The sequence below is a fragment of the Sparus aurata genome, chromosome 22 (assembly GCF_900880675.1).
Source record: "Sparus aurata chromosome 22, fSpaAur1.1, whole genome shotgun sequence".
Lineage (NCBI taxonomy): Eukaryota > Metazoa > Chordata > Actinopteri > Spariformes > Sparidae > Sparus > Sparus aurata.
This window is the reverse complement of record NC_044208.1, coordinates 16,597,335-16,623,898: the sequence shown is the minus strand read 5'-3', so window position 1 is coordinate 16,623,898 and position 26,564 is coordinate 16,597,335. Positions and strand designations below refer to the sequence as shown.

At 39.2% G+C, this 26,564-nt stretch overlaps 1 protein-coding gene across 2 annotated transcripts; it reads left to right on the top strand.

The window, feature by feature from the left end:
* Positions 1 to 1,874: 1,874 nt before the first annotated feature.
* Positions 1,875 to 19,273, top strand: LOC115574656 (apolipoprotein B-100-like). 2 transcript variants are annotated; one of them, XM_030406320.1, is made up of 28 exons: positions 3,602 to 3,674; positions 3,786 to 3,815; positions 4,432 to 4,544; positions 4,649 to 4,794; positions 4,894 to 5,041; positions 5,127 to 5,279; positions 5,510 to 5,634; positions 5,777 to 5,862; positions 5,958 to 6,402; positions 6,524 to 6,638; positions 6,717 to 6,863; positions 6,947 to 7,158; positions 7,261 to 7,456; positions 7,551 to 7,730; positions 7,842 to 8,045; positions 8,157 to 8,324; positions 8,433 to 8,638; positions 8,956 to 9,138; positions 9,230 to 9,360; positions 9,475 to 9,685; positions 9,768 to 9,940; positions 10,199 to 10,362; positions 10,464 to 10,573; positions 10,665 to 11,038; positions 11,314 to 17,337; positions 17,443 to 17,554; positions 17,717 to 17,903; positions 17,995 to 19,273. In XM_030406320.1, the coding sequence occupies exons 1-28, from the start codon at positions 3,620 to 3,622 to the stop codon at positions 18,976 to 18,978; spliced, it is 11,382 nt and encodes a 3,793-aa protein (XP_030262180.1). In that variant the 5' UTR covers positions 3,602 to 3,619; the 3' UTR covers positions 18,979 to 19,273. The 2 variants fall into 2 exon arrangements, with proteins under 2 accessions (XP_030262181.1, XP_030262180.1); XM_030406321.1 differs by lacking the exons at positions 3,602 to 3,674; positions 3,786 to 3,815; positions 4,432 to 4,544; ... (8 more) ...; positions 6,947 to 7,158; positions 7,261 to 7,456 and adding exons at positions 1,875 to 1,879; positions 2,959 to 2,962 and having other exon boundaries at positions 7,635 to 7,730.
* The last annotated feature ends 7,291 nt before the right edge of the window (positions 19,274 to 26,564 follow it).

Sequence of the window (26,564 nt, the reverse complement as noted above, 5' to 3'; positions counted from 1 at the left end):
AGGGATTTTGCATTTCCACAACAACATGGCTACAAGCTTGAAGGTGCGTCTTCAACTCTAATGTGCAATGTTCAAATAATCAGAAATTAGAAAGAAATTAAACATCAGACCACAGGGCTTTAGTTAGAAGCTACAAAAATTGTGGAGAGCTGAAAACATACTTAAAAAAAAAAAACGGCTATATTTCTCGTCTCCCGCACAAATTTGTCTTGCCATCACAACACACCATTGATTGAGGGGGATGTGAGGGTTTGCCACTGATTGGCTGCAGTCACAGAAGGTTGCCACAACCCACTTGAAGGCAGGTAGGGTGCGCTCAGCCAAACTCGGAGCAATTCAATTGGTAATGTAAAAGCAAATCAGTATGGCAGATTTTGCTGATCTTGATAACATGCTGAGAATGCACCAGTGAAAGCAGACTGCAAACTAGTATACAAGGATGTAAACAATGCTGGATTCAAAATACTAAAAATCTGCTAAGAGGAAGGAAATGAAGCATTGAAATGAAACATATCCATACTAACAGAATTTAGAAGTTGAATGCATTTAATAGATACAATTAAGTTCTCATATGAGCTTTATTGTAGACTGAGAAAAAGGATGATGACACCTACATGACCCTTTCACAAATCGTAGATTAAATACTATATACTAACAGATACAAACTAACACATTTGCAATCCTCTTTAAAGCAATTTCACCCTATTAATCATGATTTTTTTTTCAAGCCAAATTAAAAACCACAGTATCACGGTGTGTGTCATCAGCTTTGTTTGTGTTTGTTTCCTCCAACCTGTTTCCCCCCTCCTTTTCCCTCACCTGCTCCTTCCAAGTGTGTTTGCTTGTGGCCTTGGTTTGCAGCTGCAACAGAGCGACGCACCTGAGCTTCATCGACTCATCAACAGCCACTACATAACCCTCATCTCTGCTTCACTTCGGTACCAGATTGTCCTCTCTCTACTTGTGACCCACCACTGTTCTTTCATTGTGACTTATCTTGTGTGGTTTTTTTTGGTATCCAGTAGGGATGCAACGGTACAGTTTTCCCACGGTTCGGTATGCATCACGGTTTTTGGGCGACGGTAACGGTACGGTTTTGATATCTTAATATAAAACTACTCAGACTAGCAAAGGCAATATTGCATTGTAAAAATAATTGCACAATTCTTTGTGCATTGTCTGTGGTTACAGGAATTTGGATATTTGCTCTCTCTAGCTTCCATTCAGTAACTGCATGCACTAGTTCTTCAGCCAGGTGTTCACTTGTGTGGCTCTCATACAGTGGATGAGTCTGCAGCACAAAGCCCCTCATTTTCCACTCAAGTATCAGGGTTCTCCCCAGAAGTTTTTAGTGCAGTGGCGCCCCGTCAGCCGGGGGGGAGGGGGGAAGAGACGGTCGTTATCGCCGTCAGCGGGGGTGACAAGCGTCTGTTCGTTCGTCCGTCCCCGGGCTCCTCGCCGTCAGCCGGGGGACGGACAGACGAACGGACGCTCCTCACCGTCAGCCGGGGGACGTTTTTTTTTACGAGAAGACCGCGGCAGCCCACAAACACCCGCTATAAAGCAGCTAACATTGAGAATGAGTATAGCGGCGCAGCGCTGTTCATGGGAGGTCCAGCTATCGGTGGAGAGAGCAAGGTAGGGTGCTTGCCTCAGTTCGTTTTCAATATCCCCCGGCATACTTCATAAAGTTCTGGGATCACTTTACTACTAAAATGGGTGTGGGAGGGTGAGCCTAAACAATGTGCTGCTCTCATGCCTCTGCTCCTGAGGGGATTACACAGCATGCGCGGCTGCACAGAGTTTTGAAAAAGTTTTGTGACTGGGAAACATACCGAAAATGCCGTTGTTTGCCGTTGTGCATTGAACCGAACAGGGCGTATTGAACAGTTCGGTAAAATAGCGAATATTGTTGCATCCCTAGTATCCAGTGTGCTTTTTGATTGACGCTGTTTGTGCTTGCCTGGTGTGCAGATTTCTGTATGTATAGATGGATGTGCTTCAACTATTTATTAATGTATATAACATGGATCGATTCTAGGACCCTTATTGTTTCTTATTTACATTAAGAATTTTTCATTCACTTGTACATTTTCTTTTGCCATTTGGTTCACAGATGATATAGATATAACTGTATCACATACTCACTTATATAATCAGGTGCACTTTGGCCTCACCCCAGAGAGGGTCCATCTTGGGTATTTAAACTGGTAATGGTACAGCAAATCAGTGCAGCATGTTTTGACCTGACACGACCAAGAGTGCCAGTGGAAAAGCCATACTATCGTTGATATTGTCCATGTGAAGTACACCTGTGCATCAATACTCAATATATCAATCAATATCAATATCAATATACTTGGATGTAAACAGTTGTTGGATACAAAATACTTTAAAAAATCAGCAAATATTTTATGAGGAAGGAAATGCACTGTTTTGGTTTCCAAGAAAACTTCACAGGACAGCTGATGAGTAGCCCGTTGCCCTTCCAGGCTAGAGCAAACCCAGACAGAAAACTGATCATTGTTTTCATTGCCATCTGCTGGTGTAAATGTGGAGTGGTGACTGTAACACAGTGCAAGATGCAACAAGTAGCAGTCAAAGAAGCAGACATTAACAAAGAAAGAAAGAAAGAAAGAAAGAAAAAAAGATGGCATTAATCAAAGGCCCCTTAAACACACTTTTTTAAACACACAAAACATTTCTCAGTTCTGTCCTATTTCTAAAATCCAGGTCATGTTTTACATATTATATGTACTAGAAAAGCTTCTGTGTGCCTCAAGATGATTTAATTCTACCTTTGCTATGGTATCTTATGATAAAGATTTTCTGTCCAAAAGAGATAACCTGTTCAGAGAAAGTACAATCTAACTACGTGTGCAACATCATGTCTACACAGCAGACAGGGACTGTAGTCCAATGCTCCTTTGGTAAGAGTTTGATAACAAACTGTTCAAGTTCAGTGTCTCAACTCCTTATCAATGACAACTCCACACTTTCTTGGTGCAGGATTTAAAACAGTACATACTGTATGATTATGCAATGCATGATTCTATGTTTTATACAATTAGTACAAGTACAGAAATAAAAATTCAGCAGATATTTTATATTGGCTATTGACTACTAAGATGTAGAAGCCATAATATTATGAGACTGCTTAGTGCAAAAAAAAAACTAGATAAACCGCTTTTTATTTAGCATTCACCATAATGAGAATTTTGGAAAAACATGGAAATATCAAGGAACTCAAAATGATAAAAATTTAGGTGAAACAAGAACTGGATATTATTGCTGTTATACAAATATTCCAATAATCTATTAATGTACTATAATCTTTATCTTATCGGGAATTGTAATTGAATTTGTTCCCACATTTCTACAAAAAACAAACAGATTATCAAGCTTGGTAATCAAAATAAAGGAAAGCATTATGAAACTTTGTCCTTCCACACGTACGTATAGACTGGACTTTGGAGCTGAGACAGTTCTGAATGTTATACCAACTGACCCTCCTTTGGGAACACCTTTCGTATAAAAGGCCCACGAGGAGGTGTACGCCTCAGTCTCGTCTGAGTACTCGCCAAAGGAGCCCCAAGGAGAGTGTTGCACAGAGCCCACAATGGGGGACTCAAAGCTCTGTCTTTCCCTTCTCCTAACCACACTAACCTTGACTTGTAAGTACTTTTTTCAAATGACATTGCTTTTGACTTGAGATACCATTGATCTCTCTTTCAAAAATTGTTTTCTTGTTGGAACTAATGTTTTTTTTATGATTGTCTTGACAGATGCCCAGGACAATCATGCAAACTGCCTGAGTAAGTTCCAGTATTTTGATATGTTCATTACACAACCTGAACACGATGTAAATATTGAATACACTTCAATAAATTTACAACTAACACTTTATCTCAGGACATCTGAGGTAAGATGAACTTTGAGGCTAGCACACGTATTTTTTTTCTCACTTTTCTATATTTAAAATGAAATAATATATAAAATGTCTTACTCACACAACACTTTTAAAAAGCGACATCATGTAGAATTTACATTTTGTACAATTTGGCAGTTTATGATTCCATAGCTCAGTCGTAAATACAAATCCTAGGTCTGTAACAATTTGTCAGATGTAATATAAGTGCTAACTACAAACAACTCATTACGTCATAACCATGTTATGTGTTGTGTATGTAAACATGTATGTAGAACTGTGAACCTGAAGTTAAATACAGTAGTGCAGAAACAGGTGATGGGGGGCAGAGTGGCTGAGACAGGGACACCATTCACCCTATCACAAGACACTGTACCATCCACATCATCCTGAAACTGTTATTTTATGGTCAAAAAGTCACATAATGTTTTAAACCTTGGCTGATTTGCTGAGGGAAACTTTGCACTTTCTCACATAACTTGAATCATTATCCTCTCTACAAGTAAACCAAAGGTACAAAGCCAACCACAAGTATGAATACTTGTACGAAGCGGAGTCCTTGAATGCTATCAATGGTGCCTCACATCTCAGGAATGGACCTAAAGCCACTTGCAAGGTACATGTCACTGTGCTTGAACTTCTGTTCGAAACATGTGATGTATAACCTTTTTTTCTGTCCTACATCTAGCAGGGAAAAGCTAAAATAACATTTTATTACAGGTTGAAATTGAAGTACCTCAGGCTTGTAGTTTCATCGTCCGCACCACTGGCTGTACCCTGAGTGAGGTGGTTGACATGGATGCAGAGGGCAACCCTGTTTTCGGTCCTTCACCCAGCTCTGATGCCTTTGCAGCTGAAATGGAGAGGTACTTTACATAAACAGTTTTCCATTAAGTTAGAAATCTAGAGGCATGAACATTCAAGTGCTACAGGACTTGATGGTAAAATTCTCACATGTTCTGTAGATATCCTCTGATGGTTACGGTTGAGGGTGTGTACGATGTGAAACTGTACCCCAAGGACGGTGAGACAACAACGATTCTGAACATCAAGAGGGGTATCATCTCTGCCTTGGCTGTGCCTCTGCTGGAAGAAGACAAAAATAGGAATATGGTAAGTCTCCAAGTGTTTACTTGAACACAATAAAAAAAGAGCGAAAAAAGCATTTAATGATACCTCTCTTCACATCCATCTCCAGCCCACTATCCATGGCAAGTGCAAGACCCATTACTCCATCAATGCTAGAGAGGACATTGCAACAGACATCAGCCTTACCAGGGATCTGTCCAGATGTGAGAAATTTAACCCGATGAGAGATCCCACCAGCCCTTTGGCACTTATCTCTGGCATGGTAAGATATCCAAGCTACACATGGGTGGATCTAGTGAACTGACCTTCCCAACTTTACTGCCCCAAGATCTGAAAAAAGTCACATCACTGTACTTTTTTATGTTTGACAGACATGTAATCTTTTTCATATAAAGGCAAACCACAACAGTGCCCTTAGCAATCACAATGGTGTTAAAATCATTGGACAAGATTCTTGCATTAAAGATTCTTGAATTCTTTCTCTATCTGCAGCACTATGCTCTTGCCCAACTGGTCAGAAGCTCACAGGAATGCAACTACAAGTTTGACAATGAGAACAAACACATGACCTCCGGATCCTGTACCGAGAAACACATCCTCATTCCCTTCTCTCACAAGTAAGCCCAACCTTACAATGCTTGCTATAATATTCTTTATTATACAAGTGTCTCTGCTGATGTGTCTTGCCAGATGTTTTCACTGTACTTTTCTATCTCCTTTTCTTTGACCGTACTTCATTGTTTTGTCGCGTCTCAACAGTGGTGAAAACGGAGTCAATAATGTCGGCAAGCAAGAACTGACTCTAGTTCAGGTTTCTCCTCACAATGAAGGAGTCTTTTACCACAGTAAGCTGGTCCCTTATCTCAGTTCTTGTAATTTATTGCTAAATGGAGCTGATGATATAAATGAGTACCTACAATATTTTACGTGTGTATCATAGGTGACACTGTCATGGGTCTTCACATGGAGGCTGTTGAGGACAAGAGTGTTGTTCAGGATAAAGATGCAGGTCTGAACCTCCTGAGAGAACTGGCCAATCTGCCCGAGACCGAGGGTGAGAGGAGGGCCCACCTTTTCCACAAGCTTGTCACCATGGTCCGTGGAATGAAGGTTGAGACCCTGAGTCCTGCCATTCCCGAGGCTCTCGCTGTGTCCCCTGTCCTGACCTACCAGGTTCTGGCCCAGTGTGGAACCCCTGAGTGCAGCAGTGCCATCATGCAGATCCTCAGGACTTTTGACAGCTCTGCACTTGAGGTTGATGCCGGTGTTTTTGCAATGGGATTGGTGTCCAATCCCTCTGCCCTTCTGATCAATGACATGCTTGAGATGGCCAAATACAAGCCCAGCAAGGCCATCATGTTTGCCCTGAGCAACGTTGTCAAGAGGTGAGTGAAGTTAACTACACTTCAATCCAGGTTAAATACTGCATAATTCATATATAATTTTTGTGTCAAAGAAGATATACAAGCCTGAACTGTATGTATTTTAATTTTTTTTCTTGAACAGGTTTTACAAAGCTGAAGGAAAACTGATCCCTGAGATTTACTCTGTTGCTGAGTTCATGGGTAGCCAGTTGGGTGACTGTTCTGGTGACAAGGACAACACTTTCATGACACTGAGAGTGAGTAACCTACCCTGCAGATTAAAGGTAAATAACTGCCTACATGAGTAAAGGGAATAATGCATCCTTTGATTCTAGGTTATTGGAAACATGGCTCCAGCTCTGGGAGCTGCTAGTCCTGCACTCAGAACCGCTGTGATCCAGTGTGTGAACCAACCTGCAGCTTCCCCAGCTGTGCAGCAGGCTGCCATTCAAGTGTACAGGCTTACTCCTGTCCCTGAGGAGGCAAGTCAAATTATTCAAAGCTTTGACACATTATTAGAATGAATCCACTGTATGCTTATTTTATTGGTCTTAATTCTCAACAGGGAAGAGAAGTTCTCATGCAGGTGCTCTTGGACAGTGCCAGCCCCATGCAAAAGCGTATTGCTGCATACCTGGTGCTTATGAAGGACCCCCAGCCCACTGAACTGTCCCAGCTGGCTGATGCCTTGCCCAGTGAGCAGGACACACAAGTCAAGAGCTTTGTGATCTCCTACATTACCAACATTCTGTCGTCCTCTGAGCCAGAGACCCAAGAGTAAGTGAGAACCACATGCAGCTGTATATTTGCTGTTTCACCACATACTGAGTAGGTTTTCTTATTTGATTTGAACTGTAACATTTGGTTTATTTTCTATAGACTGAGACAGAAGATTCGTGATGCCCTGCAGGGTAATGAGGTTGGATCCATCATGGACCCCACCAAGTTCTCTCGCAACTACAGGATCGGATCTGTTGAAGGCAACATGATCTTTGAGGGTACCAGCTACCTGCCCAAGGAGGTCATGCTTGAAATGACTCTGAAGGCATTTGGCTATGACATTGACATGATGGAGGTAAATATTTTTAGCTGTTTTCATTTAAACTATGCCATGCAAGGATTTTTCAGTCAGCTAAATTGTGTCAACAAAAATCTTGTCACCGTTACAGATTGGAATGGAGGGCAAAGGATTTGAGCCAACCGTTGAAGCCCTGTTCGGAAACGATGGATTTTTCCCTGACACTGCCCTGAAGACAATGTACTTTGTCTCTGACAACATGCCACTGAAACTCAATGAGATCCTGCAGAACATGCTGCCTGCTCTGAAGAGAGACAGAATGAAGAGACAGGTACTCAAACCATGTACACATTAATCAGACTAAAAACTGCTGTGATCTATAAATGATCAACTTCTCCAGAAAAGAAAAATCTTGTAATACAGCATGCACATCTTTCTTCAGGCTTCCCAGAACCTGATGAGGGACATTGGACGTAACCTCAACAAACTTGTGAGGGAACTGAAGACAGCAGAGTCTCCTGAGGCAATGGTTTATCTGAGACTTTTGGGAAATGAGCTGGGATATCTGAGGACCAACGAAATGGAGGAGATGGCCTACTCTGCTGCCATGATGATTGACAGCATGTTCAGGATGTTCCCAACTGATGTAAGAAAGTTATCAGTTATTTACAAAGAAAAAGAAATACATTAAATACAATACATTCATTTAGAATATACCCTGTTTTTGATGTCATATGTCTGTATTCATTTACCACAGATAATGAAGGCCCTGATGACCAAGGCTGACAACACAATCTTTGCCCACTACATCTTCATGGATAATGAATTCTTCCTGCCTACTATCACTGGTGTGCCTCTGAGGATTGCACTGTCTGGTACTTTCACCCCTGGCATCAAGGGAGGACTTAAGATTGCTCCTGACATGGTGATTATCTTCAAAATTCACTTTAAAAAAATATTTTACACCCAACTGTATGGTTCTGATTATACAGAAACAACACAACAAGTTACCTATGCCTGTCTGTTTCCACAGAGCGAAGTTACCTTCATGCCCTCTGCTGGCATTGAGTTTGTAACTCAGGTTGGCTCCCACATGCCTGAATATGTCAGCTCTGGATTAGAGATGCACACCAACATTTTCCATGAAAGTGGGCTCAGTGCCAGGATCTCTTTTGAATGTGACAATGTCAAGTTGACCATCCCTGCTCCACTGAGTCCTACAAAGCTCATCAAAATGACGTAAGCAGAGTTCTTAGTCATTATCACATAGAACACGATTCTCTCCTACTGAAAGTATATTGACGGTACCTAAACTACAGTAAAAGTGGGACATTGACATTATTTGAAAATAAGCATGGTGTACAGTAGACAGCTACACCTGTTTCTCATTAAATAGAATGTGGAGTTGCTCCCTGTAGAATATCTGGTAATGAATTATGTTATTTACCAAGAAAGCAAATAAGTTGTTCAAGGTGCAGCTACATGTACTTTGGCCTGATACAAAAATGTTACCAAAATTTGAAATAGGGGTCTTATGCTGGTATCTTTATGACTAGAAACACCCTGGTGGCAGTGACTGGACCAGAGGTGAAAACCATCCCCCCTATGGTGACAGACAAAGTTGATGTTAGTGAGTGCACTCCCGTCTTCGCTGGAATGAAATACTGCACTGCTCTGCAGTACATTGATGCTTTCTCTCAGGAGACAGCCCCCTACTTCCCCTTCACCGGAGACAGCAAGTAAGGAAAACTTTTTGTACAACAGCATATAATTGTCTTTTTAAAATGAATTGCTTATAAATGTTAGGTAATAATCATATTATGTAAACAGATTTGCTGTGGAACTCCATCCCACTGGTGAAGTCACTGAGTACACAGCCACTGTTGCCTACGAGCTCCTCGGGGAAGGAGAGGAGGGCCGGCAGAAGGTTGACTCCCTCAAGTTTATTCTGAGGGCTGAAGGTAATGTATAATATTGACAATATCATACAATATTCCCATTTTCGCAGTGACTTAAGTGGCCCAAAAAGCTCAAAGGAGTTATGTAATACTTATCGATTGATTGATCAAAAACAGGCACAGAGCCCACTGAGGCCAGAGCCATCATGAAATATAACAGGAGGAAGAATGTCATCACTGCTGACATCCAGATCCCTGACTACGATGTGGAGGCTGGACTCAGGCTGGGTGTTGTTGATGGAAAAACCAAGGGCAAGGGAACTCACTCCATCTCTATTGACATTATAAACAAGAACATCCCTCAGCTCTCCCTGGTTGGCCGTGCCAAGTAAGGAATCAACTATGAATCCTCATTATGTAAGATTAATATCACGTAAAAAGGTTTGCTAACTTGTTGCTGCATTTTTCAGTCTAAAGGCCATGAAGGAAGGAATGCTGCAGGTCCAACTTCTTGTCCCCTCAATCAATGCTGATGCCACTGTCACAGCTAACATAAAGTGTGACGAAGAGCTGGATTTGGAGCTCAAGAGTGAGATCAAGGTCATGGAAACCACCTCTGAGCAGAAGGTTGCAATTAAATATGGTACGTCTCTTTTCTTAATTATTAGAAAACAGCACATTTGTACTAATTTGTACTTATATGTATTTGATTGGTTCAGATTGTTTATATTGTAGTGTCCAAAGCTGACACTCATTTGTATCCCACGTCCATTTGTAGGCAGATTTCAAAACTAATGGAAAGACTTTAAAAAAGAAATCTGTATTCAAACCTAAACTAGACTGAGCGTTAGAGAAATGTTTTTCTGATCCTTCAGGAATCTTTTCAACTTTTACTTTACAGATGCCAGCAAGGTTGAGGTTGAGTTAAAGTCAGATGTGAACTCCGAGATTTTGGAAATCCTTCCATACACTGACAAGCTTAAAAAGTATGGTAAAGATGTTCTTGACATGCGGGTAGGGGAGTCTGACATGACGGTCAGTGAAATCTTCAAGTCTTTTCTGGAGGTACAAATCTTTGGTTTTACAATTATTCTAACTGACAGGTATTTGATTTTTATTTATATTTTATTGGAAAAAGCATAAAACATACGCTACTTATTTTCTAGGCAACAAACAATCACATGGAAATGTATGCTGCTGACATCCCTTACATTCAGAGCATCAGAGTGCCTGATATTCCTGAGATTTCACTGCCAGAGAAACTGTTCTTGAATGCGTAAGTCTGAAATATTTCAGTGATCATTATTATAACTTTAAAAAGTTATTGTTTAAATGTAATTGATTTAGATCTTTTTTGCTCATTACAGTGAGGCGAAGGCTATCTACCACTTCAACAATGAGCGCCTCACCATTGCTATCCCTCTTCCTCTTGGAGGAAAGTCAACAGAAGAGCTTAACTTCCCACCAGCTTTGACCACCCCCAGCGTGTCTCTACCCAACTTTGGACTGGAGATTGTCCCAATGGAGATTCCCATCCCAGAGCTTGTTGTACCTGAGAGCCTTTCTCTGTCTATTCCTCTTTTTGGCAAAGCTGAAGTTTCAACTCTCATGAGGAGTAACCTATATGACATGGAGGCCTCAATGGCTGCCGGCAAAGATGTTGTGGAGACACCAAGCTACTCAGCTAAGTTTGACGTGAAAGGAACCTCCCCAATTGACATCCTCTCAGTAAAGATTGAAGGTATTTCATTATCAATATAATTAATTAATTTAGAATGCTTCACTGTTACTCTTAGCTCAGTTGAAATTATGTGTTGTTCACTCTTGGTAGATTTCAACTAAAATAAAAAAAAAATGTGACTAATACTCAGTCACAGTGTTACAGTGTTCAATAATGAAACTACACTTAGGTAGATTTCTGTTCTAAATATTTTATATGAGCAAATTAAGCTAAAAAATTTCAGAAGTCACACACATGTTACCCATCATCTTTTCTTCTGTTGTGTTTTTCTTTAGGCTCTGGAATGTTGGCCACCACTAATTACATCAAGGCTGATTTGAAAAGCTCTTTTGCCCATAAATTCATTGAAGCCAGTATTAGTATTGAGGAAGAGGTAACAATGACAGACAAAGTCAACTTGAAATCAAGCAGCAAGATTGAAGCCACCAGTCCATTTGGTCTTAACATTGCACTAGAGCACACTGGTATGACTGGAATCAACACTGAAGAAATCTCTGCTGACAGCAACTTTGAGGGAATGTTCAAGGCTGGACCCATGTATGGCAAGACCATTTCAACCCAGTCATTCGCCATCTTCCCCTTCATGCCAGAGGCAAAGATTGATTCATCTGTTCAGATTGACTCCACCATTGTTCAGGCCCAGAACACAATTGCAGCAAGCCTTGCCAATGGTGAATTCTCAGTTGTGTCTAACACCAATGCCTTTGAAGATATCTTTACCAATGTTGCTGAGCTTTCCTTCAAAGACAGCAAACTGTCACTGAAATCTGATGCAAATGCTCTTGCTCTTGGTATGAAGATCCGCAACCAGGCTGAAGCTTCTGCTGGTGCTGGTGAAGTTGTCATGAGAATGGATACAAATGCAGATTGTTCTGATAATCGTGTTTACTCTCTGCTGACTGCCTCTCTTGATGTCAATGGTCTGACTGTAAACAATGATGCTACCATGAAGCTCCTTGAAAATGAGGCTACTCACAAGGCTACACTGAGAATGAACAAAGATGGTGTCACCACCACTGGAACAACCACCCTCCAGAGCCCCCTGGCCCTTGAAAACACCTTCAATGCTGAGCTTGATGCTTCAAGGGCAACTCTATCCATTACCAATAAGGCTGCACTGAATGACATCAAAGTTGATAATGCCAACACTGTGACCATTACTCTATCTAGCCTTGACTTCAACTCAAAGGCTGAAGCCACCACAAGTGAGCATGCCTCTTACACTCACGATATAACCATTGACCTGAAACTCTACACTGCGTCGGCAAATGTTAATAACAACCTGAAACTTCTGGAGGCCAATTTCATTAATGAGGCTCAGTTGAAGGCAGAGCTGTACAAGATTGACCTAACTGGCAGCCTTAAAGCCATCTATGGTGAGGAAGAGATCAAGCACACCTATCAGGTAAATTATGCCGATATGACTGCTAACGCAAAGTGCAGCACCACTGGAAAAGTCTTTGGAACTCACATGAGCCACAACACCGAGCTTGAAGTTGTTGGTCTTGCTGCCAGGTTCACCAATGATGCCCGCTTCAACTCACAGCCAATGCGCTTTGACCACACCATCCGTAGCAGCATTGTGCCTTTTGATTTCAACCTTGATGCCGTCTTCAATGCTGATGGAGATATGACCATGTATGGAAAACACAGTTCCCAGCTCTACGGCAAGTTCCTCCTGAGAGCACAACCCCTGGCTTTTGCTAGCTCACATGAATGTAGGGCTTCAGTTACACAGAAGCTAGATAATGGGTTTTCCCTTGAGACCATACTTGACACCAATATGGATAATGTTCTGTCACTCACAGAGCAGAAGACCAGTTTTAGAATGAAGTCTAAACTGAATGAGCATGGCGTCAATCAGGAGATGAGTGTTTACAATACTCCTGAGAGAATGGGAATGGAACTTTCTGGCACAATCCTCACAAATATCCTCAACTCAGACTCCACACAGAACCAGGAATTTGCCATCTCTGGCTTCCTCAAGTATGACAAGAGCACAAATAGTCACATAATTCAGTTGCCTTTAATTGAAAGTCTGCCTGTCTTCTTGGAAAGCTTTAAGGGCCTTGTTGTGCGTATTGCGGAGAAACTGCAAGATTACATCAACAATGAAGAGATGAGGGCCAAACTTGAGGCTCTTTCTCAGCATTTGAGTGACTTTGTCTCTCAACTTAATGTAGAAGACAAACTAATTCAGCTGAAGCAGTTTTTCAGTTATTTAATTCAGGAATATGTCATCACCATGGAGGATGTGGAAGCATCTTTGACAAACCTTAAGGTTAGTGTAGAGAAACTGCTGGCTGATCTCAGTGTCTTCAGTCAAAACGTTGCTGGTATAATTAAGGAGATAATTGTTAGTAACAACCTGCCCGAAACCCTTATTCAGAAGATTCAGGAACAAATAAATGCCATTAACGAGGAGTTTGACATCAAGGCTATTGTGGTGTCTGTGATTGATAGTATGAGGGAGATGATCCAGCAGATTGACCTGGAAAAACTGGAGGGTAGCAGCATCGCATTCCTGCGTGACGTTGATGCCAGGTATGAAATCATGGCTGCACTACAGAGAATCATGAGTGTTGTGAAAGAAGGTATTGAGACATTTGACATGCAGACATTTGTTGATGATCTGAAGACATTCATTTCATCCATCGACCTTAGACGTCCCATTAATGAACTAGTGAGTAAGATTCCCATGGATTTTTTCAGCGATATGACAGATTATATTAGGGAAATGATTCAGGACCTTGACATTGTAGGCAAGATTAACACATTCTATGCTAAGATGAGAGAGCTGATTGTAAAGTATGAGGCTGACAAAAAGGTTCAAGCTATCTTGGAAGGTGCTGTAGAGCTCATCAAGCAGTTCAGAATTGAGGACACCATCAGGAACGCAGCCAAGACTGTGATGGATGCAGACATTCCCACCAAATTCATGCAAGTCTTTCAGAATGCTATCAACTACTTGAAAACAACTGAGGTTAAGGATATAATTGAAGGACTGAATGTGTATCTTGAAAGTCTTGTGACTAAGCTGAAGTCATTGGAATACAATGACTTTGCGGATTTTGCCAATCAATTTATTGGTGAGTACACAGCTTATGTAAATGAGTTGATCAGGACCCTTGAAATCCCCCAGAAGCTTGAGGCAACAAGAGATTTTGTCAACGCTGTTTTATCCTCTGGGAGAGGCTTTCTGGAACGCCTGAGAGAAATCAAGGTTACAGAAATTATTAAATCTGCAAAGGATATCATTGACACGCTTGTGTTTGATAACCTTAAGGCCTTTGCTGAATATACAAAACAGGAAATTGCAAATCTTGATGTCAACACTCAGATTAAGTTCTTGCTGAATAGTGTTATTCATTTATCGAGAAAAGCCACAGACATAACCAAACTTATATTCAACTCCGTGTTTGATATGATTACAAATGTGGTACATGAGCAGAAAATCATAAGCGAGATTAAACAAATCATGACCAGGCTCATTAATGAGCTTCAGGATTCCGAGTTGAACATGCCATCCTTCACCATTCCTCTCACTGATCTTGTTGTGCCTTCCATGAAGTTCAACATATATAAGCTTCATCAGTTTGAAATCCCACCACAGCTGGACATCCCTGAGTTTACTATCTTGGGCTCCTACACTGTGCGAGCAACCTCCATCTCAGCCGATTACATTAAACAGAGAATCATTGAATTGATAGATCTTGTTCTCAACTGCGAGATGTTTGATATGGGTGCTTTGTTTGGAGTCCTGACTATGAACTATCTCCCTCCCCTGCCTGAGTTTTCACTTCCTGAGATTACATTAGTGGAGTTCTCCTTCCCCACCCTTCCTCATGTTCCAGCAGAGAAACTTGTTAAGACTCTGCAACTCCCAGCATTTGAGCTACCAGTCATTCCCAGTGAGTTCATGATTCCAGGATTTGGTAAACTGAGTTATGAGATAAAAGCCAACACTCCCATCTACACTATAAGTAATGCTGCTGAAATCCAGAGCTCTCTAGATGTAGATGAGACTCAACAGCTGACAGCTTTTCTGACCTCCCAGGGTACGTCTCTCAGCTATGAAATCCTTAACTTCAACCTGGATTCTACTGCTCGTATTGCTGTTCCCAATGGGCAACGTCTGATTGCTGCTGAGACACTTACGTTCACTCACAAATTTCTTGCGTTGGATCACCATGCATCTCTGACATTTAATGATTTCTCAGTCCAGGCTTCAGCCAAGACAACAGTGAAAGCCACTACAGAATCTTACAATGCTGAAATTTTAAATGAAGCTTTCTTAGCTACTAAGGGTGGTTTATCTGCTACTTTTGACACTTCCTATAAACATGTGCTCAATCTCCCTGTCATTGGCCTTACTGATGAGACATCTTGTACTCAAAAAGTTGTGGCCCACCAGGAAGGCACCACTATTACAGTAACTGTTGGAAATCAGGGTACTTCCACCTTCAACTCTCATGACAGTATTCACAAGAGTGAACTGCAAGTCACGGTCAATCCAAGTACAGCCAAGTTGACCGTTGTTAGTGACACCGATACAGTCCTTTTGAAGATGAGACAGACCCTGAGTGCTGATTTAGTCATCTTCAGCTACTTCAAGTTTGATATTCGCTCTGAGGCAGAGGGTCCCACAATCAAAAACAACCTTTTAGTGGGATCAGTAAATGCCAATCTGCATGACATGACGGTTGAGCTAAAGGCAACCCATAGCACAGATTTAACTGGTATTGTCAATGGAGCCCTAAACAATGTAATTGACCTTTCTGTTTGTCCTAGAGGGGTTTTATTCAACTTTCAGAATAAGGGAAACACCAAGGTCATATTCAATGAGGCTCTTACAGCCAAAATTGATCTGCAGAATGATTATTCTGTCACCTTCAGCCCTGACACACAACACGTGAAAACTGTAGCTCTAGCCCGGATTAATCAGCACAAACTTTTCTGGAATTTCACTATAGAGAACAGTGAAAGGGAGGCTGCCATCCTTGCTGCTGTAGAAGGGGAAGCAAACCTTGATTTCCTGACTAGGCCCATCAGTATTCCTGAGATTGACCTGCCTTTTGTAGAATTTAATACTCCAGCTATTAGTGATCTTGACTTGTATGATCAAACTGGTCTGAAACACATTTTAACGACCTCTGAACAGTCTGTTGATGTGGATGCCAAGGTTATTTACAAGAAAAGCCAAGCTGCCCCCCTTGTTGATCTGATGGGTTTGATCCAGGTTCCATCTGTGGGTGACCTGATCACAGAACTGTCTTTCAAGTCGGCCATCATTAATCTGAATGCCAATGCTGGACTGTATACTGATGATGATCTCGTCTTTCGTCTGGGAGCTACCACTGCCTCTGTGTTTGACAGTCTAAAAGCCAAACTTGACAGCACCACAAGTCTGACCACCAAGAGAGGAATCAAGTTGGCCAACTCCTTGTCCCTCGAAAATCCTCACATTGAAGGCACTCATGACAGCACATTAAGTGTGAGTACTGAGACTTTTGAAACTGCAGTCTCTGTGGCAACTGTTGCAAAGATTGCACTGCCTGTACTCAACTTAGACGTAAACCAAAATCTGGTTGCAGACACCAAAACCAAACCAAATGTCCTCTCCACCTTGGGGATGAAGGGTGATTTTAACATCCCTGTGATCAAGGCTGTTGGAAAGGCTGAGGCAGAACACAGTCTGAAGCTGGAGGGAACCTTTGAGTATCTTTCCATGGAGTCATCCACTAAGGCAAACATGGACGGCACAGTGCTCGATGACTATCTAGTTTTGGGAGTTCTGGATAATGATGTCAATTTGTATCTGAATAATGATGGCCTACGCTCCACCTCCAAAGTTATTGCAGACACCAAATTTAACTATGGCACCACCAAAGTCATTGCTATGGATATCAATGAGAATCTTGCTATTGAAGCCTCCCTCAGCCGCGTGTATGCAGTGCTGAAGTATACTGGCAACAACGAGGCAAACTTGTTCAATTTCAACACAAATGGCAAGCATATTGCCCAGGCAACCATTGATCTTGCACCAACTTCTTCCTTGATTGTTGATATGGAGATAGATATTTCTCAGCCAAGCAATTTGGGTGACCTCACCATCTTTGACAAGTATGTTGCTGAAGTGACAGCTGCCAAACAGAAGATGTCTTCCAATATCAAGTTTGCCAGCCCACTGCATACCACAGACCTGGCAGCTGAAGTAGAGGGCAGTGCTCCTGTCTTCAAAGTCACCCTTAAGTCCTCTGCCACTTCTGTCATTGTCTTCTTGGAATATGACCTGGACTGTAAGTTTTTTTCGAGCATGTCATATTCTTTTACAATTTTTTGTACTTGTACTACTGTAAAAGCAATCAATATTCCGTTTAACTTAAGTTAATATGCTTCAACAGCTTCCATTACCCTAAACTTTGAAAATGCTGGTATAAGCCTGACTGGGAAGATGGTTTTCACCCACTCCGATCTGACCATAGACACTCAATACGTTCTTTCCCATACACTGAGGTAACATTTTAATTACACATTGTGTAACATTCTGTTGATTTTACAGTACAGTACATCATATGATAAAGCATAGTCATTATAATTTCCTGTAAAATATTTCTGTTTCTTTGAAAAAGTTGCTGTCTATGAAAAAAATGTACACATTCATCCCTGTCTCCATAGTGACTCCCGTATCACCATGAATTCAGACATAACCAGCGCTGCCTTCACTGACATGAACTTGCGTTATGCTGTCCGTAAAGATGGAATTAGTGCCACAATTTCTATCCCGTCTACTGGCTTTCTGGGTCTTCAGCTCCATGGCAGGATCCCATCTCAGATGAATGCTAGGCTTTATGGCCGTTACGCTGTAAGGATTTCATGCTGCTATTAGTATTTGCACAATTACAACAATCAACATCAATTTTAATTACAATTTCTGTTATTTTTCTGTTAAACAGTCTGATCCTGGGCAGGATGTTGATATCCTCACCATCAGAGGTTCTGCCAAGGATGCTGATAAAATGAATCTGAAGATGGTCTTCAACATGGAAGCCCCTGAAATCTTGCTAAGTGGACTACAGGAAAGACTTCCTGTCATTAGCTCTTGTTTGTCTAGCTTTGCTGAGAAATACCAACTGTTCACATATGCTGCTCAGTTGAAGGATGTTATTATTGACTATACCGAGGAGGCCCACAACATTGCAAAGAACCATGCCCAAGATCTCAGTCAGTTGTCCATCCTCTTTAGGAACACTGTTGTTCAGTATCAGAAGGCTGTTCAGGTCTTGTTGGATGCTGCTGTCAAGGTTCTGAGGGAGACGAGTGTTAAACTGTCAGGCTCTGAGGAGATGACCCCTCTCCTTGAGGTGCTCAATAAGATGACCATTAGAATTACTGTTATGGTAGAGAAGGTAACCTGGTTGGTGGCTGTTAATGTAGAATATGCTTCCAATGCCGTAATTGACATGATCAGTAAAATTCAGGTCACAATGCCCATTCGTGATGTCATGGCTGGAGCCAAGATAATGGACGTGATTAGGGACACAGTCAAGACAATGCCTAATCCTATTGTAGATGTTTTGAAGCAAATGGAGAATCTAGACATGTTCCTGGAGAAACTGGGAGACATCTTAAAATCATATGTTGATAAAGCTCAGGATTTTGTTGACAATGCCCAAAAGTCGGATGTCCTGGATGCCATTGCTGTCTACATTAATGCTTTGTATGAAAAGTATGTAAGCTTAGTGAAAACACTCACAGCGTACGCATACACAGCTATGGACATTAGGTTTATAAATAACAGCATCAGTTACATTCTTGATGTTTTCAGATCTGTAGCGAATCAATTCAACCACACCGTTACTGACTACCTGCAGCAGGCTCCCGCTCAGTACAGAACTTACATAAAAGTTAAGGGTAGAAAGCTTGAGATTACTCTTTGACTCCACTTTCAAGAGTATGCTAAGACATTGAAATGCTACTTTTGAATTAATACAGTATTGTGTTCAAACATCTTACAATTTATTTAAAAAAATAGAGCAAACTATTTAGATTAACACCAAGTTTAATGTTCGGTTTTGTTTAAAAAATAAAGTGGATGGAACAGTGGGTCAGCATATGATAATGGTGTAACATGTAACAACATGTGTGTACAACAACCTGGATACCATATGTATTTTAATTCTAATTTTTTGCTGTGCGTTTGATATGATTGTAAAATAAAGTGTGTTTGCTGAATACAGTTGTGCTGCAACTTTTTTTCTCCAATAGACTAATGTACAATGAATGATTATTTTGATTGTTGATTAATCTTTCAATGGGTATCTCAATTAAGCTGTTGTCAGTGTTTCCCAAAACCCTCAAGATGATATCATCGAATGTCATGTTTTGTCCACAACCCAAACATCATCAGTTTTCTTTGACAGAAACAGATTAATGAACCCAGAAGATCTTAGCTGTAGCTGTAGTCAGAAAATTTAGATTTCTTTTCTTCTTCTTAGAAATTGACTCCAACTAATTCATTGATTATCAAAATACTTCGCAATTTATTTAATAGTTGACAACTAAGTAATTCATCAATTAGTTGTTGCAGCTCTACAATAGACACTACCTTCCTACTCTCCCTCCTATCTACTTGGATATGGGCAACTAATTATACATTTTACAGTTGTAAAGTAAAATTAAATTGAATTAGGTTCACTTTATATGCGGTAGAAGCATGCATTCAAGGTTCAGAATCATTTATTTATCACTATAAAACACAGGGTTGCATAACGAAAATGAAGTTTGTAAACTACCATCATACACAAATGTAAATGTGATTTATACAATAATGGTGAATGTAAACAGCAGCAACAAGACGTAGATGATAATATTAGGGGTCAACTAATAAGGCTTTTTCAGGGCTAATACCAATACCAATAATTAGAATTCAAAGAGAATATAAAACATTATCACTTGCAGTAAAATGAAAATCGGTATCAACAATTTAATACTATAATTATTAATAGGTACTTTACTTTATTTGATACATTTAGTTACTTGTTACTTTGCAGATTCAGATTATTCAGTGCTGATAAGTTTTTACTTTTGAACTGTAATCTATTAGAAAGTGTAATTGACGGGACCCTGTGTGTGAGGATGCTGCAACAGAGCCAAAGTAGCACATTTTTAAATTGGACCATGACCAACTGTAAAATCTCCAATATCGATGTTCTGAAAATGCTGAATATCAGCCAGCTTGATCTGTGATGTTGTGGTGAAGACAGGTTTCTGTAAAGATATTGGCACACTACAGTCTCTTATTTCACATTGTTTGGCCAGCCTTAGTCCATTTCAATTTGCTGCAAAACAGACTTTAGCAAGCAGCCTCCCTGAGTCGGTCCAGCTGGTCAGGTTGAATATTGAGAGATGCCATTGGAGATTGTGTCAAAGTCTGCTGTTCTTAATCCAAATCCTTTTCCAATGCGGGTGAATGCATTTCTGCCAGAGGGACTATGTGTTCAGTAATAAAGCTGAACAAGTTTTTTAAAAGTTGTTGTTTCTTTAGTTAGAAATGTCGGCCACTGCATCTGCATGTGCCTCTCTGCTATTGCCTTGATTGAAACGTACATTTCATATGTCTCAAGGATAAAAACATGGTTTATCATTTAAAGAATACAGTCTATCTGAACATGTTTTAATCAGTGGCAGCATCTACCTCTCACACAGTTTATCTGGTTTGATTTTCACTTCCACCTCATCATTGACTTAGGTTTCTAGCTATGGGCTCAAATGTCAGTGACTGCCAAGTGATCTACAAGATTAATAAGTGAAGTGAGTGAAGGAGAGACATTGTACAAATTTCACTGCCCCTGAAAAGTACAGGAGCTTAAAAGGAAATAACAACTGTCTTTTACTCCTTTTGACTGATATCATCATGTTTTCAATAAAAAAGACTATTTAAATGCTAATATTGGAATTACATGGACCCCCAACAGGGCCATAGAGCATTGCCTAAATCTCTAAAGGGGCACATTTTTTCCGTGCAAATCTTACCAGATTCATGAAAAAGCCAACAGTAGCACAAATGTAATGTCTTTAAGCAACCAGAGGGGGTCACTGGAACATTTTATTTACATCATAGTGGTCCAATTATGGCTGTGCATTATACCATAATGTGACTATGATAAGACTGTCCATACACTCCACATGTTGGTTAACGGAGTGGTGGAAAGTGAAAAGTACATTGACTCAAAGACTGTAGTTATATTCTGATTTAGTGTTTTAATTAATTTCTACTTTCTACTTCTGTTCAACTACATTTCAGAAGGAATTCTACTTTGAACTTAACTACATTTTTTTGAAGACTTTAGATTCTAAGTACTTTGCAGATGAAGATTTTAAGAACCTATAATGAGTATATGAAAGACAGTGCATTGATATGCAGTAAATTAAATCATGCAACAATATACAAATTAACATAAATATTTACTCATTAAAAGTAACAACTATACAGTGCTCATTTGGTTTGACAGTAAGTAGTTTTACTTTTGTACTTTATACATTTTCTTGAGCATACGTGTATACTTTACTTAGGTAAGATTTGGAAAGCCATACTTGTAACAACGCCCTTTTTAGTCATGACATTAGTACTCTTACTTAGGTAAGAGATCTTAATACTTTTTAAACTTCTAGGTGACTCAGTTTAAATAAAGACGTTGCCCAATGATCATTACTCATTTGAATGGTAGCATGTCATTCTTTAAACCCTGAATAGCAGATATGGTTCTGCATATACCTCAGCTTTCCCACAGCCTAATAACTAGTTTCCAACCAACCTTGAAAAAAAGGACAAATTAATCCCAGAGGCAACTTCAACCTAACCAGACAGCAAGTACACACAGCAGGTGCCCTTGTTGATTTGTGCTGATCTATAATTCTAAGAGCCTCTGTTCGCTAAAGTGAATTGAAAAAATGCTCTTATGAGAATTGGCTCTAGCCAGCCTCACCTAACATATAGTGTGTCACAGCATGTGTTTAGTTTGTTAAATATAGTTAGAATGTATGTATAAGTTCCATTTGTATATATACTAGGTCAGTTTCAGCTGAATCCCTGACTGAGCTTTTGAGGAATACTGTCAGAAACTTGAACCTTTGATCCTTGACTATCCTTAACTGTACTGGAACATGTTATCAAGTCGTGCTTCTAGATATTAAAAGATACCACTGAGGGAAATGTAGGGCAGTGTTTTCAGAGTGCTGTGTAATAACATTTGCACTTGACTTAGGTTCCTACATACAGTCTCTGCAAGTCTATAGTGTTTGCAGGACTCACGTTTTTAGTTTTAACTGTCATAGAACAAATGTTGACTGCATATTCTAATGAACACAGAGTTAGGACACCATTGCCGTTTAGAAATGGTTCCCTGTAAATTTGCTCTCAGTATGCAGTTGTGTCTTAACCAGACACACCAGGTTTTCTGTTTACAAATTGGTTTGTTGCATAGCTAAAAGCCTGCGCAAGATGGATTAGCAAGGTTCCATTATCATCTTGCAAATTCAGCTGCCTCGCAAGGTAAAAATTTATAAATTCTTCTGTTTGCCAACAGACAGACATATATACACAATGGGAGATGTGTTGCTCTACTTTTCTGAATCTGTTGCACACCCTGATTTTATGCTGAAGGAGCTGCCCTGAAGTGCAAGTTCATTTACCCACTTCTAAAACTACAGTATAATAGTCGATAACATACGAATGACATGTTGACTTTTTTCTGTGGCTTTATTTAACAGCTCTACTACTAAGAACGTGTAAAAAATGTTTCTAGCTTTTCAACATTAGGGCAAGGACCTTATGCAACTGATAGACACTGTCTTCATAGATACGTCACGCTTTTAATCACCTAAGGGAACTCAGTCTTATCCGCGTTACACCTGGAAAAACACGAGATCTCAAAGCAGTCTGCCCAACAACAGTCTTTCAGTACCTAGCGCTGCAAAAGCAAAGTGCAGGTGAGAGGCACAAAGGACAAAAGATAGATTAGATATTATTGCTGTTGTTAAGCATTTTCCTGATTGAGACAGAGCTTTTGGGATTACAGGAAAAGCAGAGGCATAATAACAGTCATAACATTGTTTTTCCTTAAAATACAGAGTGTACAAGATTGTATTCCTGTGTATTCTTCTCTATGATGCTTAAGTCCCCTGACAAAAAATATTTCAAAATTTAAGGGTTTATTGATGAGATTATAGCATTTTTTTGAGGTAAATGTAATTATGTGATGACCTCACAAATATGTAAATTAGTGCAGGTTTTTTAAGCAGGCTTTAGATAGTAACTGTCACAAATCACAAATATATTTACACATTTGTATACACAAATGGGGATAATCTGTAGGTAAAATATACATTTTTATTCAGGTTGTTAAGTGTTCATTTATAAAACTGTTATAACTGTTAAATGTGTTAAAATTGCTTGGTCCTTGTGTGTGGATAGGGACACACATTTGCAAGTTCTCTAACTTCCGAACAGTCTCTCAGTGTATCCACAATGCCAGAATAAATAATATCTCTGTATACTATTTTCATGTCATCTCCTTTTAGGATTTTTTTTTTTTTTTTTTTGGTTTTCATATTTCTCTTTTACGGATGAGGATTAGGGCCACATGTGAATTTTTTTTTTAGTTCTGACTTTGAAGTCAGAATACTGAGAAAAAAGTCAGAATTCCGAGAAAAAAGTCAGAATTCTGAGAAAAAAGTCAGAATTCTGACTTTAATCTCAGAATTCTGACTTTTTTCTCAGAATTCTGACTTCAAAGTCAGAACTAAAAAAAAAATTCACATGTGGCCCTAATCCTCTTCCGTACTCTTTTCTATCTCTTGTGTGTTTGTGATCCCCTGGAATTATCTCAGCATGTGTGTACCTTGTGCTGGCACATAATAAAGTTGTTTTGTTGTTGTTGTTTTTAAAGACATGATACGGACAAATCAAACACATTTCTAAGTTTTAATATTCATTTGTAGATTATGTAAAACACATCAGTAACCATTTTGAGACTAATCTCTAGGGTTAGGGTTAGAGGTGATCCATTCACACTGAAAACTGAAGACACAATTTATTTTATACATATATATATATGTATATATATATATATATATATATATATATATATATATATATATATATATATATATATATATACATATACATATACATATATACATATATATATATATATATATATATATATATATATATATATATATATATATATACATATGTACACACACACAGAGGCAGTGTTTTAAAAAGTATCCAGTAGTCATACTTAAGTAAAAGTAAAGATATCATCTTAAAATATGGAGTCGAAGTCTGATAAGTAAACATTATTAAATGTGCTTTGAGTATCATCAGTTACATTGTGGTAATAAACGTAATGCCAGACGTAAGTGTCAAAAATAGAAATAAAAGTATAATAACACATACATTTACATGCATATATGGTATACTGCTAATTATTGGATCCAATATTCAGCATTTCTTTTATTATGGGAATCTATTCATTTAAAAATGTGCTACTTTGCGTGATGCGGCATGCAATTTGCAAACTAACTAGTAACTAAAGTTATCAAATAAGTGTTGTGAATAAAAAGTACAACATTTGCCTCCAAAATGTAGTGGAGTGGATGTAAAAAGTTGTGGAAAATGGAAATACTCAAGTAAAGTACAAGTACCTGGGTAGATGTACTTTGTACATATTAAATCACTGTACTGAGAGGTGTTTGATGTACAGCTGTTGGATTAGATTGCATTTCTTTTAGTTATGTGTTTCTAGTGTACATGGCGTTAAAATATTATTGTGATATTTTTAGGTTTTATCATGATACTCAATAGATATCTCAATAGTTTATAGTCTCCACAAAATCACTTCATAAATAGAAGCACTGGTTGACAAAATTAAATATCACAATGTATTGACAAAATACCTTGATGTGGATATTGTGAGAATATTGCTGGGATGATGATTGGTACTTTCACACGTATTAAAACAATGACATGTTTGATAAATACTCATCACTAATGGGAATATTATGAATAATATGAATAATAATCTATATCGATAGAAAGATATAACATTGATATATTACACAGCCCTATTTCAACAACACAAAAGAACTACGCTGTGATTAGATTTGTCTGAAATGCTGAAATGTTTGAAAAAAATCCAAGCTGGAGAAAATCTTTGTTGCTTTGATGCCCTGATAGTGATTTTTTTTTTTTTTTTTTCTCCCTGTCATGTCTTTGTATTTCGGGGAATCTTATCTGTGATAAGTCCTGTAATTACGACTCTGACCGCATCGACAAGACAGTATCACCACAGTTATAGAGGTGAGTTGATTTTGCTGAGGACTTCAGAAGCATTGATGAATCTGGCTCCAACTAATCCTGTAAGGGTCCAGATCAGTCCAAACTCAGATTACAGGCCAGACACAATCAGTACATGCTGGCTTTGGGATGTCTTGAATGCGAACATGGGTAAATCAAGTTTAACTTAAAAAAAAATCTTCTTATAGATGCTTTTTATGTAAAAGTTATTTTGTTAATTGCTTCTTCTTAATCTATGAAACTTTTCATCTGACTTTTCTTCCTTAATTAAACTTAGTGTTTAATAATGTTGCTTGGACCTCCTGTTTTTGCTTTACTTTACTGCTCTATTGTTCTTGGATCTCATCCATATTCCTTAAATGTCCATAATTACCAGCTTTGCACCTATTCATTCTTTGTTCACCAGGCCAAGGTTTATTAGTCAGAATCATTACATCGAACACTGGTATTAATGACCACTGTAGCCATGCGATGACACCACATGTATCGCACTTAAGCATATTGATCTGCTCGCTGTTCTCACTCCTTTTACAACACAATTGAGCGATCACATTGTTTGAAGTTTAGCATCACAGAGGTAACTTTGACTCGAACCAAGAAGTCCATCAGAAACATAAGCCAATTTGAGTTTTATACTCGTCCATATTTGTGGATCATGTTTTGATGTGATCAACATTCTCTGATTCCGGCTTTTCTAGTTTCTTTACTCGTATATGACAGTAAACTGAATATCTTTGGGTTGTGGAAAAAGCAAGACATTTGATTTTACAGACAAACTTCTTAATCAAGAAAATAAACTTCAGATTCATGAAAAAATCATTAGTTACAACATTAATTAGTTAATTTACCTAAATTGAAGTGTTATCAAGAAAGTATGTTTTTACAAGATATCTGTATGATCTATGGGTGTTTTTAAACAGCCCCACAAAAGGAGAGTTTAGCACATACTCAACACTGTTCTTTCAGCTGTCCCACTTCTAATTGTCCTTTTGGAAGTATAACTTTTAATTACACTCATTTGCTCCAGGCCCCAATGAAAAACTTTCTTCATAATGTAATCACTGTGTTCAGTGCTGTTGTGACCCTTATGCAACATCAGACTGCCTTCTTCTTCCTGATTAACTTATCTTGAGTTCACCTCTGTTGTAATGCTGATCAAAC